Source organism: Eulemur rufifrons, chromosome 2 (genome assembly GCF_041146395.1).
Source record: "Eulemur rufifrons isolate Redbay chromosome 2, OSU_ERuf_1, whole genome shotgun sequence".
Lineage (NCBI taxonomy): Eukaryota > Metazoa > Chordata > Mammalia > Primates > Lemuridae > Eulemur > Eulemur rufifrons.
This window is the reverse complement of record NC_090984.1, coordinates 125,933,318-125,947,051: the sequence shown is the minus strand read 5'-3', so window position 1 is coordinate 125,947,051 and position 13,734 is coordinate 125,933,318. Positions and strand designations below refer to the sequence as shown.

Sequence of the window (13,734 nt, the reverse complement as noted above, 5' to 3'; positions counted from 1 at the left end):
CTGGACGGTCTCCACAATCATCCCATCTGCTCGGGCCCCCAGGGGACACCTGCGCCTCTGGGGCCCCCCAGGCCACGCGCTGCCCTGAGCACCCCCAAGGAAGCCTCAGGAGGCCCCACCTGCAGCCACCGGGACCCTCGCTCAGTCTGTCCGGGGGAGGCCCAGGCCCAGGCAGTGACACAGCAGCCGAGCCACCAAGGCCTGGCAGGCGGCGGCTGCCCAAGGCCACCCACTCTGGGGCGCAGGGCCGCGGTCTCATCCCACGGGGCAGCCCCGTCCAAGCTCGGGGACAGAGACAGCACCAGGAGCCCAGAGAGTGCCACGGTGAGCCCTGGGGGTCCCCCGGGAACGGGTGTCAGGTGAATACAACTCCCCCCTCAGGGACGACACCACACAGCCCCCCTGCTGCAGTGACAGGCCGGCGCGGGGCGCACGCTACCTTGTTGAGCTCCTCGATCCTGCGGATCAGGTACGGGTTGCTGGAGGAGTTCTCGAAGTAGACGTAGTCTGCAAACAGAGACAGCGTCAGCCTGCGGCCCCGGGCCCCCGAGCCCCCCGGGCCCCCGAGCCCCCCGAGCCCCCCCAACCCCCCGAGCCCCCCGAGCCCCTCGCACCGCCCACCGCCAGGCCAGGCCTCGGCCGCACCCCCAGGGCAGGGGGCAGAGGGCGTGGGGCAGGCGAAGCCCCCACACCAGAGGGTATGAGACCAGAACCCACCGGTGGCAGGGGCTGCTGGACCGTGGGGACACCTCCCCACAGGCTGCTGCCAGCGCAGGCACCGCGTCCCCAGAGCCACCGTCTCCCCCTTCCCTCCAGCAACAAAAACAGCAACTGCCAGAAAGTGGCCGGGGCAGAACTGGGGCAGTGTCACTCTAGAAATTACAGGGCCACTGTCATCAGAGCTCGGGGACACCAGGAGCCTGAGGGGACCATGGTGACCCTGCAGGGTCCCCCGAGATGGGCCGTCAGGAGAATACAACTCTTCCCTCAGTGACGAAACGTACGGCTCCAGCGTCCTCCCCAGACAGAGAGCTAGAAGATCACCCTGAGGCCCAGGAAGTCCAGACCGGCCGCCGCCCCCACGAGGACGCACCTGTGAGGACGCACCTGCACTCACACCCACGAGGACACACCTGCAGACACACCCCACGAGGACGCACCTGCACACACGCCCACAAGGACGCACCTGCACACACCCCCACGAGGACGCACCTGCACACACCCCCACGAGGACGCACCTGCACACACCCCCACGAGGACGCACCTGCACACACCCCCACGAGGACGCACCTGCACACACCCCACGAGGACGCACCTGCACACACCCCCACGAGGACGCACCTGCACACACCCCACGAGGACGCACCTGCACACACCCCCACGAGGACGCACCTGCACACACACCCCCACGAGGACGCACCTGCACACACCCCCACGAGGACGCACCTGCACACACCCCCACGAGGACGCACCTGCACACACCCCCACGAGGACGCACCTGCAGACAACCCCCCCACGATGACGCACCTGCACACACCCCCACGAGGACGCACCTGCGAGGACGCACCTGTGAGGACGCACCCGCACGCACCCCCACCCCGAGGACACACCTGCACACACACACCCATGAGGACGTACCTGCACGCACCCCCCCATGAGGACGTACCTGCACGCACCCCCCCCAAGACACACCTGCAGACACCCCCCACGAGGACGCACCTGCACTCACACCCCCATGAGGACGCACTGCACGCACGGACCGGGGTGAGCACACACGTGCAGTCACAACCTACGCACACTGCTCCCTCAGCTCACCTGGGCTGCCCCAGCGACACAGCGAGCGCAGACAGGGCTGTGCCGCCACACGGTGCCACGGCACCGTTAGGGACCCACAGGGACACAGCCACGGCTCTCAGGGGGAGGGAGGGCTGCGGAAGTGGCCACGGGGCCAGGTTTCTTTCCAGGGTGATTGAAACGATGTGAACTAGGATTGTGGCCAAGCTTGTCCAACTCCAAAATACTAAAACCCACTGAATTGCACCCACAAAGCAGGCGAATTCTTCCACATGTAGATATCTCAATGAAGCTATTTTAAAACAAAAGGTCTCCAATCAATAATCTAAGCTTTTACTCTAAGGAAGCAGATAAAGAGCAAATTAAGCCCAAAACAATTATTTGAACTTGCCAAAAACTGGGCAAAAACCAAATGTCCCCACATCAGGCAACAGACAAGCCCCCTCTCAATCTGGGGGGTCCGTCCATTCCATGGCAGAGTCCTCGACTGCGACCAGGAACGAAGTCCTGGTAACCACAGGACACGGCCCACTCGACGGTGCCTCCCGGGGAAGGCGGCCGGGCCACGCGCGAACCGCTCGCAGGGGAAGCCGGCGCGCGAACCAGGAGCGGCCGTGCGGCGGTCTGGGGAACGTGGAGGGCAAACTGTTCTGTGTCACGATGGCGGTGGCAGCAACGCAACTATATATTATAATTTTGCCAAAATCCACAGAACTGTGCACTTAAAAGGAGTCAGTTATACTGAATATAAATTATGCTTTAATAAGTGGATAAATAAATAAAGCAAGAAGTCAGTAAATAGTAAGGAGCAAAAATCAGGTTGGCATGGTGGCTCACACCTGTAATCACAGCACTTTGGGAGACTGAGGTGGGAAGGTCACTAGCGCCCAGGAGTTTGAGACCAGGCTGGGCACTATAGCAAGACCCCATCTCTAAAAAACAAAACAAAACAAAACAAAACACCAAATTAGCCAGGCATGGTGGTGCACACCTGTAGTCCCAGCTGCTCAGGAGGCTGAGGCGGGAGGATTGCTTGAGCTCAGGAGTTGGAGGCTGCAGTGGGCTGTGATTGTACCACTGCACTCCAGCCTGGACGACAGAGTGAGACTCTGTCTCTAAAAAAATTAATTTAAAAAATAAATAGAGAGCAAAAATCAACGTGAAAACAGAGAAACAAAAATCACAGGAACCAAAATCCGATTGTTTCTAAGAGCGACTGACAAATCCACAGCCAGGCTGATAAACAGGGAGGGGCCCCAGCAGCCAGCGTGGGGGTGGGGGAGGCGGCACCGCAGAGCCCGGGCCCCAGGTGTCCGAGAGCTGAGGCCAGGGACCCCACCTCGGGTAAAACGGACCAATCTATGGAGAGACAGGAACTGCCAAAGCTCTCGCAGGAGGAACGGCCCCGTGCAGACCAAAGAGACCGGATTTCAACAACAGAAGCTCCAGACCCAGACAGCGTTGCCGGCGAATTCTACCAAACAGCTGCGGGGAAAGTAGCACCAATCCTGCACCAGCTCCTCCAGAAAAGAGAGGAGGAAACAGTCCCCGGCTCACAGCGAGGCCACCACCGCGCTGACACCACAACCAGGTAGAGACGGCGCGAGACACCCGCACAAACGCAGCGGCAAACGTCCCACGGGCGCCGGCACCCCGAACCCGGCACCCCGAACCCGGCACCCTGGGAGGGGCCAGCGCGCTCAGCCGCCGTGACGCACCTGGGCCCGAGGTCGGCTCCACACTCAGAACTCAACGCAACTCATCCGGCTGACAGCAGGAAGAAGAACCAGGACCCTCTGAACAGACGAACTCCAACACATCCCGCGGCTGGCATCTCCACGCGAGCCAGCGAGTAGGGGACACTCCCCAGCCGGAGCGAGCCACCGACGTCCCCGCTCCGCTGCCGCTGACCACCGCGGAGGGCCCAGGCAGGGAAGTGCGGAGAAAACATTACTGATAATAAATGAAAGGCACACAGACCGGAAAGGAAGAAGTCAAACTTTCACTGTGCAGAGGACACTGTTACCTATACAGAAATTCCCAGAGAATCCACCGAAAAAACTACTAAGATTAATGTTAAGAGTTTAGCAAGCTCACAGGATACAGAGGTCAACAGATAAAAACCAGTGCTATTTCTACGTACTACTATCAAACACTTGGAAACTGAAACTTCAAAAGTACCGTTTATGATAGCACCAAGAGAAATTAAATATTTAAGTATAAATTTTGTAAAAGATCTGCAGATCTTCAAAGATTGAAAGATCTGTGCAAAGACCTACATGCTGGAAACTATTAACGTAAGACGCTGGTGAGAAAGATCAACCAAGATCTAAGCAAGTGGCAACCCAGAGGGTGTCACGATTAAAACACGTTGACAAACTTCCGTAAAGGCCCAGGGAGGAAACGGTCCAGGCTGTGCGGCCGGAGGCCAAACCCAGCACGGTACGTAGGTACCGCTGTAACTAGCGTAAGACAGTTCCACAAAGTTCTCGCCAATAAAATTAAAAATAATTGAGTACAATTTCCCATGATACAGATGTGCTAACGAGAAGTCCTGAACTCTGTCGTGGGAGGTGACGTTTAGCCCAACTGGGTTCAAAGTTAGTGCTACCTATAACCCAAACCAGCTGCAAACGTGCACCTCTTCATGCTGACCTGCGGCGAGAGCTGCTTTTTTTTTGTTTTGTTTTTTTGTTTTTTTGAGACAGAGTCTCGCTCTGTTGCCCGGGCTAGAGTGCCATGGCCTCAACCTAGCTCACAGCAACCTCAAACTCCTGGGCTTAAGCAATCCTCCTGCCTCAGCCTCCCGAGTAGCTGGGACTACAGGCATGCGCCACCATGCCCGGCTCATTTTTTCTATATATATTTTTAGTTGGCCAGATAATTTCTTTCTATTTTTAGTAGAGATGGGGTCTCACTCTTGCTCAGGCTGGTCTTGAACTCCTGACCTCGAGTGATCCACCCTCCTGGACCTCCCAGAGTGCTGGGATTACAGGCGTGAGCCACCGCGCCCGGCCGAGAGCTTCTGTGTTTCATCTTTAAACATCTTTTAGGCCGGGCGCGGTGGCTCACGCCTGTAATCCTGGCACTCTGAGAGGCTGAGGAGGGGCAGATCCTTTGAGCTCAGGAGTTTGAGACCAGCCAGGAGCGAGACCCCGTCTCTACTAAAAACAGAAAGAAATTATATGGACAACTAAAAATATATATAGAAAAATGAGCCGGGCATGGTGGCGCATGCCTGTAGCCCCAGCTACTCGGGAGGCTGAGACAGGAGGATCACTTGAGCCCAGGAGTCTGAGGTTGCTGTGAGCTAGGCTGACACCACGGCACTCTAGCCTGGACAGCAGAGCGAGACTCCGTCAAAAAAACAAACAAACAAACAAAAAACCATCTTTCTGCACACACAGGTACTGCCAGATGCTGACCTGGAGGGCCGAGTGGGTGACCGGGTATATTCAGCGCGTGGAAGGCGGTCCCAGCGCGGCGCTAGATTCTCCCCGGGACGCCTCTCCGCCAGCACGTCCGCCCGGGCTGCCCACACACGGCCCCTTCCAAAGGCCCCTCAACCTGCTCCCGGGGGCTTAGCTGAGGCCCTAGGCCGGGCCAGACCGGCCCTGCTAACGACGCGATTTACAGCAGGGGCCTTGGCCACGTGGCGTCCGCCTGACCTCCGCAGGGGCCAGAGGCTGAGCGAGGAAGGGCAGCCACACAGGGGTTGGCCACGGCGCGCGACCAGCCGCCCACGGAGTCTGCACACCAGGCCCAGGTGGGCCGCCCTGGTCAGCAGCACTTCACACCTGCCGTCACACACTGCCGCCAGAACTGAGCACTGCCCAGGACCCCACGGGGACGGGACAACTGAGGGCCGCCGCCTGGCCTCGCCCGGGCCCGCCTGCTGTGCCTCTCGCCCTTGCCGACTGCAGTGGGGACCCTTTTGTCCCAGTGAACCGTAACCCTGAGGGCGGCCGCGTCGCTGAGTCCCGCCAGCCCCTCCAGGAAATTACGGAAGCTCAGGGTGGTCTTGGGGACCCCAAACTACAGCGTGTGATTATCAGACCAATCACCTTCACCCCCCAACACACTTGCGTGTGCCTGCGTCCAAGTGCAAAGCGCAGTGCTGGGCTGGTGTCAGCCCAGGGAAGGAGCCGCTACACGCCGCGTGCTGGCGGGGACCCGGCCTCCCCCTCGACCTCTGGCCGGCAAGGAGCCGCGTGGGACTCGACCGTGTATCTGTTGCCAAGACGACTTTTCCACAGTGTGAGTTTTGCAAATCACTGTTTGTTTTGCCTTGTAATTTTAGGATGAATTCATAAAGAACATTATCAGGTATTCAGCAAAAGCTAATTTCCAAAGTCACTCGGTGTTTTAATAATGCTGGTTAAAAGTGGTTTTTCTCATTCTAAATATTTTCAATTTCAAGTGTTGACTTTTTTAAAAAGCTATAAAACTTTTAACCACTGCCAAGCCATCAAGCTGCGTATGTAGCAGGGCAACTCAATATATGTAGCTTCCATTTCTGAAAAAAATTCATAGCATCGACGGTAAGTCCGTGAGATCAAAGGAGGCTCACTGCTGACAATACTGGTTCAGGGAGGCAAGACAGACTCAAACATTTACCACAAAGTACTTGCCAGCAAGTAACAGAATGAATAACTGCAGGCTTTAAGCACCTGACATTTTTAACCAGCTTTGTAAATCGGCCCAGCCAGGCCCTTTTCTGGGCCATGTGCTCTCCCGCCGCCACGTGTAACACATCGTAGCAGATTCCTCTCCAGGCTGCACTAAATTAGCACCTTCCCAGTGTCTCTGCAAGTGTCCTTGGCAGCACTCGGTCCAGGCACACTCTCCACAGGGGTTCATTCTTCAGGAGCTTCAAACTCACTGCGATCCCCAAAACCAACAACAGAGCAGAAACACGTCCACTCGCTGACAACCAGGGAAAACTCACTGAAACTCTTTGCTCTGCCTTCCCACTGCTGCACGTCGCTCTCAACGTCCTCGCCTCCCGGAGCAAAGGTCTTCCTCCTTCGTAAGGCCAGTATCTTAAACAGGGCTATTTCTCCTGGCCACACTTCTCTGGCTGCTGAAATCAAACACCATTTCATTACCTCACCATTGGCAAGTGCTTTCCTTGCTCAGCTAATAAATGAGTTGCTCAGAAACTTACTTCAATTGTATCCCCATTTTCATCTTTTGTGTTTGTGAAGAAGTTCTGCTGCAATGATATACTCCCTTTTAAATTTCTAACTTTTCTGACCGTTATTCTTCCGCGACTCTGGAATACCGTGGTCACGCCAACGTGGACTGCAGGTGTTCCCTTCCCACGGCTATGACATCACTGGATAATAAGCAATGCTCTGCCATCTTAGGCAATGACAAATGAGGCACATGCCATTGTGCCTTAAACTGCAATATTCAAAGTCCACTCTTTTTTTTTTTATTCTTCCTTTCTTGGATCTCCCATTGAGAAATGTTTTCCTTTTTTTTTTTTTTTTAAAGACAGAACTTGCTCTGTTGCCCAGGCTAGAGCACCATGGTCTCAGCCTAGCTCACAGCAACCTCCAACTCCTGGGCTGAAGTGATCCTTCTGCCTCAGCCTCCCGAGTAGCTGGGACTACAGGTGTGCACCACCATGCCTGGCTAATTATTTCTCTATATTTTTAGTCGTCTGGCTAATTTCTTTCTATATTTTCAGTAGAGACGGGGTCTCGCTCTTGCTCAGGCTGGTCTCAAACTCCTGACCTCGAGTGATCCACCTGCCTCGGCCTCCCTGAGTGCTAGGATTACAGGCGTGAGCCACCGCGCCCGGCCTAAGTTTCTTTTTTTTCAAAGTCTGCTCTTCTCATTTCCCCAGGATGGGTATGTTGAGGCATGGTGACACGGGTGGCACTCAAATCACGGGCGAGTCATGACTGCGTCAGTGGTTTGCAGGGCACAGAGCAGCAGCGCCCAGTGGTGGCCACGAGACCTTATGATGCAATGATGCATATTTGGCCTCTGTCTCCTGGCAAAGCTCCTAAAACCCTTGAAATCTCTGCAGAAATAGGGCCTTTTGTTATGCTGATGAGATGGACAGCGGGCAGGGGCTCCAGGACACCTTCAGGTTAGGGGCTGGTCACCAGAGAGGCCAAGGCACGGTCGGGGGCTGGGATGTTCTGCCTCACTCCGAGGCTTCAGAGAGGGGAGAGGGCTGAAGGTTGAGCTTGTCACCAGCGTCCAAGGATGTAATCGATTGTACCTACGCAGTAAAGCCTCCAGAAAGATCCAGAAGGCTTCTGGATAGACGCAGCGTGGCGTACTTGGATGGGCATGGACGCCACACGCCCCTTCCCACGTGGCTGGCCCTGTGCGTCTCTTCCGTCTGGCTGCTCACCCCCCTTCTTTGGAATATCCTTTGCAATAAACCCGTCAGCGTAAGTAAAGAGCCCCCCTGGGTGCCCCCCACAGAGGGGTCGGGGGACTGCAGTTCACAGCCCGAGGGTCAGCAGCACAGGCCACATCCGGGGCTCGGGGTCAGCACAGGAGTTGGGGTGTCTCGTGGGACGGTGCCCTCCACACAGTGTCAGAACTGGGAGAAACTATAGGACGCCCACTTGGGGTCCCCTGGAGGCCTGCCTGGCCGCTGGAGAGGAGAAACCCCCCACATTTTGAGGGCCACAGGTGAAGTATCCCGCGTTGAGTGTGACAGCAGAGACACACTGGTTTTTCCAGACGCTCCGCGGACGGTCTCCGTCACAATCGTTCACGCCCACAGCCGCAGCTGAAGAATAGATGGAACCGCACCGGCCTGGCTGCGTTCCGACACGACTTTGTCTCTGGGCACTGAAATGTGAATTTCATATAATTTCCATGTATTATGAAGGATTCTTCTGATTTTTTTTCTCAATGATTAAAAAATGTAACGCCCATTCTTCGCTCGCCAGTCATACAAAACTCAGGCCCATGGGCCGGTCCCTGCGTGAAGGCTCAGCACAGGGTGAGATGCTGGGCTCGTGCCCGGACGGGTGGACACAGGCAAAGCTCTGCTCAGCCGCACACGGCAGACGCAGCGACCCCCCACCCCCCCCCACGAGGGTCGGCGGTGGCCCCTTCCCAGCTGCTGTGCTCCCTTGGCATTTCGTGTCCCACGTGGTAACCCTCGAAACGTTTCACACCCGGTCGTTATTGTATCTGTTTGCCACGGTGATCGGTGACCAGTGAACTTTGACGTTCCTGTTATAACTGTGTTAGGGCACCAGGCACCGTGCCCACATAAGCCAGGCCTCCTGCACCAGTCAAGTCTGAATGCAAAAGAAAAATTCCTGAAGGAAATTAAAAGTGCTACTCTGGGCCAAGTGTGGTGGCTCATGCCTATAATCCCAGCACTTTGAGAGGCTGAGGCAGGAGGACTGCTTGAGGCCAGGAGTTCCAGACCAGCCTGGGCAACACAGCGAGACCCTGTCTCTACAAAAAAATCAAAAAAATTAACGAGGCATCGTGGTGCACGCCTGTAGTCCCAGCTACTCGGGAGGCTGAAGCAGGATCACTTGAGCCCAGTGGTTGGAGGCTACAGTGAGCTATGATGATGCCACTGCACTCCAGCCAAGGCAACAGAGTGAGACTCTGCCTCTTAAAAAAAAAAAAAAAGTGCTACTCCAGTGAACACACGAATGGTAAGAAAGCAAAACCTTCTTTATTGCTGCTATGGAGAGAGTTTGAGTGATCTGGATAGAAGATCAAACCAGCGACAATTCCCATTAAGCCAAAGCCTCAGCCAGAGCAAGGCCCTGACTCTCTTCAATTCTGTAAAGGCTGAGAGAGGCGAGGAAGCTGCAGAGAAAAGCTGGAGGCCGGCAGAGGTTGGCTCGTGAGGTTTAGGGAAGAAGCCGTCTCCACCACATGAACATGCAACAGCAAGCGCTGGCGTGGCGGCCGCAGCGAGTCATCCGGAAGATCAGCTAAGATCCCTGATGGAGGTGGCCGCACCAACCACAGGTTTTCGGCCCAGACCAGACAGCCTTCTGCTGAAAGAAGACGCCTTCTAGGACTGCCATAGCTCCAAAGGACAGGCTCACTCTATTAGGGCCCAGTGCAGCTGGTGACTTTACGTTGAAGCCACTGCTCATTTACCATTCTGAAAATCCCAGGGCCCCCCAGAATTAGGCCAAATCGACTCTGCCTGTGCTCTAGAGATGGAACAACAGAGCCTGGCTGACAGCACATCTGTTTCCAGCATGGCTTACTGAATATTTTAAGACTCGCTGTTGAGACCTACTGCTCAGAAAAAAAAATTTCCTTTCAAAATATGACTGCTCATTGACAACGCACCTGGTCGCCCAAGAGCTCAGAAGGGGACGTGCAAGGAGATGACTGCTGTTTTCGTGCCTCTAACACAACGTCCACTCTGCAGCCCACGGGCCAAGGAGAGTTCTGACTTTCAATCTTATTGTTACGTCATACATTTCATGAGGCCACGGCTGCCACAGACAGTGCCTATGATGGGGCTGGGCAAGGTTCACTGAAAACGTTCCGGAAAGGATTCACCATTCTGGATACTAAGAACATTGGTGATTCATGGGAGCAGGTAACAACATCAACACTAACAGGGGTTTGGAAGAAGTGGATTCCAGCCCTCATGGATGACTTTGAGGGGTTCAAGCCGTCAGTGGAGGAAGTCGCTGCAGACGTGGTGGAAACAGCAAGAGAACTAGAATCCGAGGTGGAGCCTGAGGATGGGACTGAAGTGCTGCAATCTCACGATAAAACCTGAACGCATGAGGAGTTGCTTCTTACGGATGAGCAAAGAAAGTGGTTTCTTGAGATGGAATCGACTCCTGGTGAGGACGCTGTGAACATTGTTGAGATGACAACAGAGGATTTAGAATATTCCACAAACGCAGTAGGTAAAGCAGCAGCAGGGGTTGAGGGGACTGACGCCAATTGTGAAAGAAGTTCTACTGTGAGTAAAATGCTGCCAAACAGCATCGCCTGCTACAGAGAAATCTCAGGTGGAAGGGAGAGTCAGTCGATGCGGCTGACTTCACTGTTGTCTTACTGTAAGAAACTGCCACAGCCACCAGCCCTCAGCCGCCACCACCTGATCAGTCAACAGACATCAACATGGCAACGAGACCGTCCACCAGCAAGAAGATTACAACTTGTTGGATGCTCAGATGATCGTTAGCAATTTTGGGCAATAAAGTACTTTTTCCACCCTTATCCGCTGTGATTGCAGCAAGAAAGCATTTTTAAAGCGTGTGCACCGTTGTAGACACACGCTACTGCACACTTAATGCACAGCAGTACGGTGTCCACGTAACGGGTACACACCCTGGGAAACAAAAAATTCAGACTCGCTTTACGGCAGCATTTGCCTTATTTCGGTGGTCCGGATCCCATGCTATCTCCGAGGTAGGCACTGTATTTTCAACACAATCCCAGCCAGTCAAAATGCCACTATTTTTTTTTGTTTGTTTGTGTTTTGTTTTATAGAAATCAACAAGCCAATCCTAAACTCTATAAAGTAAAAACCAAGCAACTAAAACAGGTTAAATAAACAATTTGGAAAAAGAACAAAGTTGGAGGATTCACACTACCTGATTCCAGGAATTACTGTAAAGCCACCGTAACCAAGACAACATGAACTGGCAAAAGTAGACATGTAGATCGATGGAAAAGTACAGAGCCACGAATACATCGCAAATTGATTTTTGACAAAGGCGCCAAGATAATTCAATGGAGCAATGCAAGTCTTTTCATTTTATTTTTTTTTTTAGAGACTGGGTCTCACTATGTTGCCCAGGCAGGACTCGCGCTCCTGGGCTCCTGCAATCCTCCCGCCTCAGCCCCCCAAATAGCCGGGATCGCAGGCGCACACCGCCGAGCCCAGCACGGAGAAACGACAGTCTTTGTAACAAACGACAAGGGAACAGCTGGACACGTGTGCACAAAAACAAAACATCTTAACCTTTACTCTCACACAAAAACTTAAAATGCATCATAAACTTAAAACCCAACACTATAAAAATTCTGTAGCAAAACAGGATCAAGTCTTTGTGATCTTGAGTAAAGCAGATTTCTTAGATACACAAAATTCGCAAATTATAAAAGAAAAATTTGCAAAACGCTTATCTGATAAAAGACTGAAATCTAGAATATAAAACACTCACAATCCAACAATAACAAAACAATAATGAAATTTAAATAAATGGGCAAAAGATCTGTGTAGATGCTCCCCTGAGGACCTATGAATGGCAAACACATGAGAAGATGCTCAACCTCATCTGTCATTAGGAAAATGCAAATTAAAATCCAGTGAGATGCCCAGCATGCCTATTAGACCACGGCACACAAATAAAAACCGACAAGATCAAGTGTGAGGAGGAGACGGAGCAACCGGAATTCTCACTCGTTCCTGAAGGCAGGAATGCAAAATGGCACAGCCACTTTGGAAGATAATTTGTCCACTTCTTACACTGTTAAACACAGGCTTACCATTCAACCTACCTTGGCTAGGTTGGGCATTTTAACCAAGAGAAATAAGAACACATGTCCGTATACAAATCTGAGCACAAGCCAGGTGTGGTGGTGCCCACCTGTAGTCCCAGCCACTTGGGGGGCTGAGGTAGGAAGATCATTTGAGCCCAGGAGTTCAAGGACAGCCTAGGCAACAAAGCGAGACCCTTGCCTCTTAAAAAAAATATTGAGCAGAGATGTTTATAGTGACTTTTCTCATAGTCCCCCCAAACTGGGAATAACCAAAACCGTCTGTCAACCGGGGAACAAACTGTGGTCCATCCACACAATGAAAGACTATTCAGCAAGAATAGAAAATGAAGTCTTGACACTTGGGTAATTCTCAAACGCATTACACTCCGTGAACGGAGCCAGACGGCTCCACGCTGTGCAACTCCATTTACGAGACACCCTGGGCAACAGGCAGCCGTGGGACAGAAACGGTGGGTGTGCTGGGCGCCGGGGCTCCCCGCCATCTGCGGGGCTGCGGGGCTGTTCTGCAGAGCTGCACTGGTCACACAGCTGCGCACGTTTGTCCAGAACCACAGAACGTCACACGCAGACGGTTTGCTGTTTGTGGAGCACACTCCATAAGCCTGACCGTAGGGCAAACACACAGAGGCCACGCTCCCTGTGGCGGCGACTGTGTTCTACAAAGTCACCACCAATGCTGAATTTACCCAATTGCTCCGAGGGGACACACCCCTGTAGCAGGTTCCTGTGAGCCCCTGGCCCACGTCTTTGCCAGCCAATCAACACGCGGCGACCTTGCTTGTGCTTCTGTGTAAAGACGCCTTCTCTGACACCCGCCCGCCCACGGCCAGGGCTGCCGTGGTCAGAGACAGGCACAGGAAGAGCAAACAGGGCTCTCCTCCTTCTTCCCCCTTGGGGACGGAGTCAAGAGCAACAGACGCAGTCTGCAGGGGAGCCTCGGCGCCCCGGCCCCTCCCCTGCCCGGCACCCGGTGCCTCCACCTGCCACACCTGGGCAGTCCTGCAGGCCGCGAGCCTGGCCCGTCCGCACGGGGCCTCCGCCTCCTCTGTGGCTCCAAGTCCCCTGCCAGGCCTCCCACCCACACACCCCCCCGACCAGGGGACCCCAGAAGCCCCCTGGGAACGTGGTGACAGCCTGGGAGGGCAGCCAGCACCAAGGCCCACCTCACTGTCCCCACAGAAGTCCAGGAAGGGACAGACCAGAACCCCCAGGCTGGGGGCACGGTGGCCCTTGAAGGCTGCAAGCTGATGTCCGCAGGTGACATGGCATCTGCTACATGAAGGGCCACGTGCCACGGTCCCCTCATTCTCCTCTGAAGGTGAGGACGAGCCGGGGTACACCTGGCTCTGGCTGACCAACTCGGACAGGCCTGCAGGCTCCTTTTCAAGTGGGCGTGGCTCACACGGGGTGGGCGTGGCTTGCCTGGCACCGCCCACCCCACACCTATGTCCA

General features: G+C 54.4%; 1 protein-coding gene across 4 annotated transcripts in view; it reads right to left on the bottom strand.

Annotated features, from left to right (window-relative positions):
* The window catches only part of MTA1 (metastasis associated 1), a 43,529-nt gene that overhangs the window by 24,764 nt on the left and 5,031 nt on the right, over positions 1–13,734 (bottom strand). For all 4 annotated transcript variants that reach the window (XM_069490903.1, XM_069490910.1, XM_069490918.1 and 1 more), the window contains exon 2: positions 440–507. In XM_069490903.1, coding sequence (XP_069347004.1) covers positions 440–507 — 68 coding nt within the window. The remainder of the gene's footprint in view (positions 1–439; positions 508–13,734) is intronic.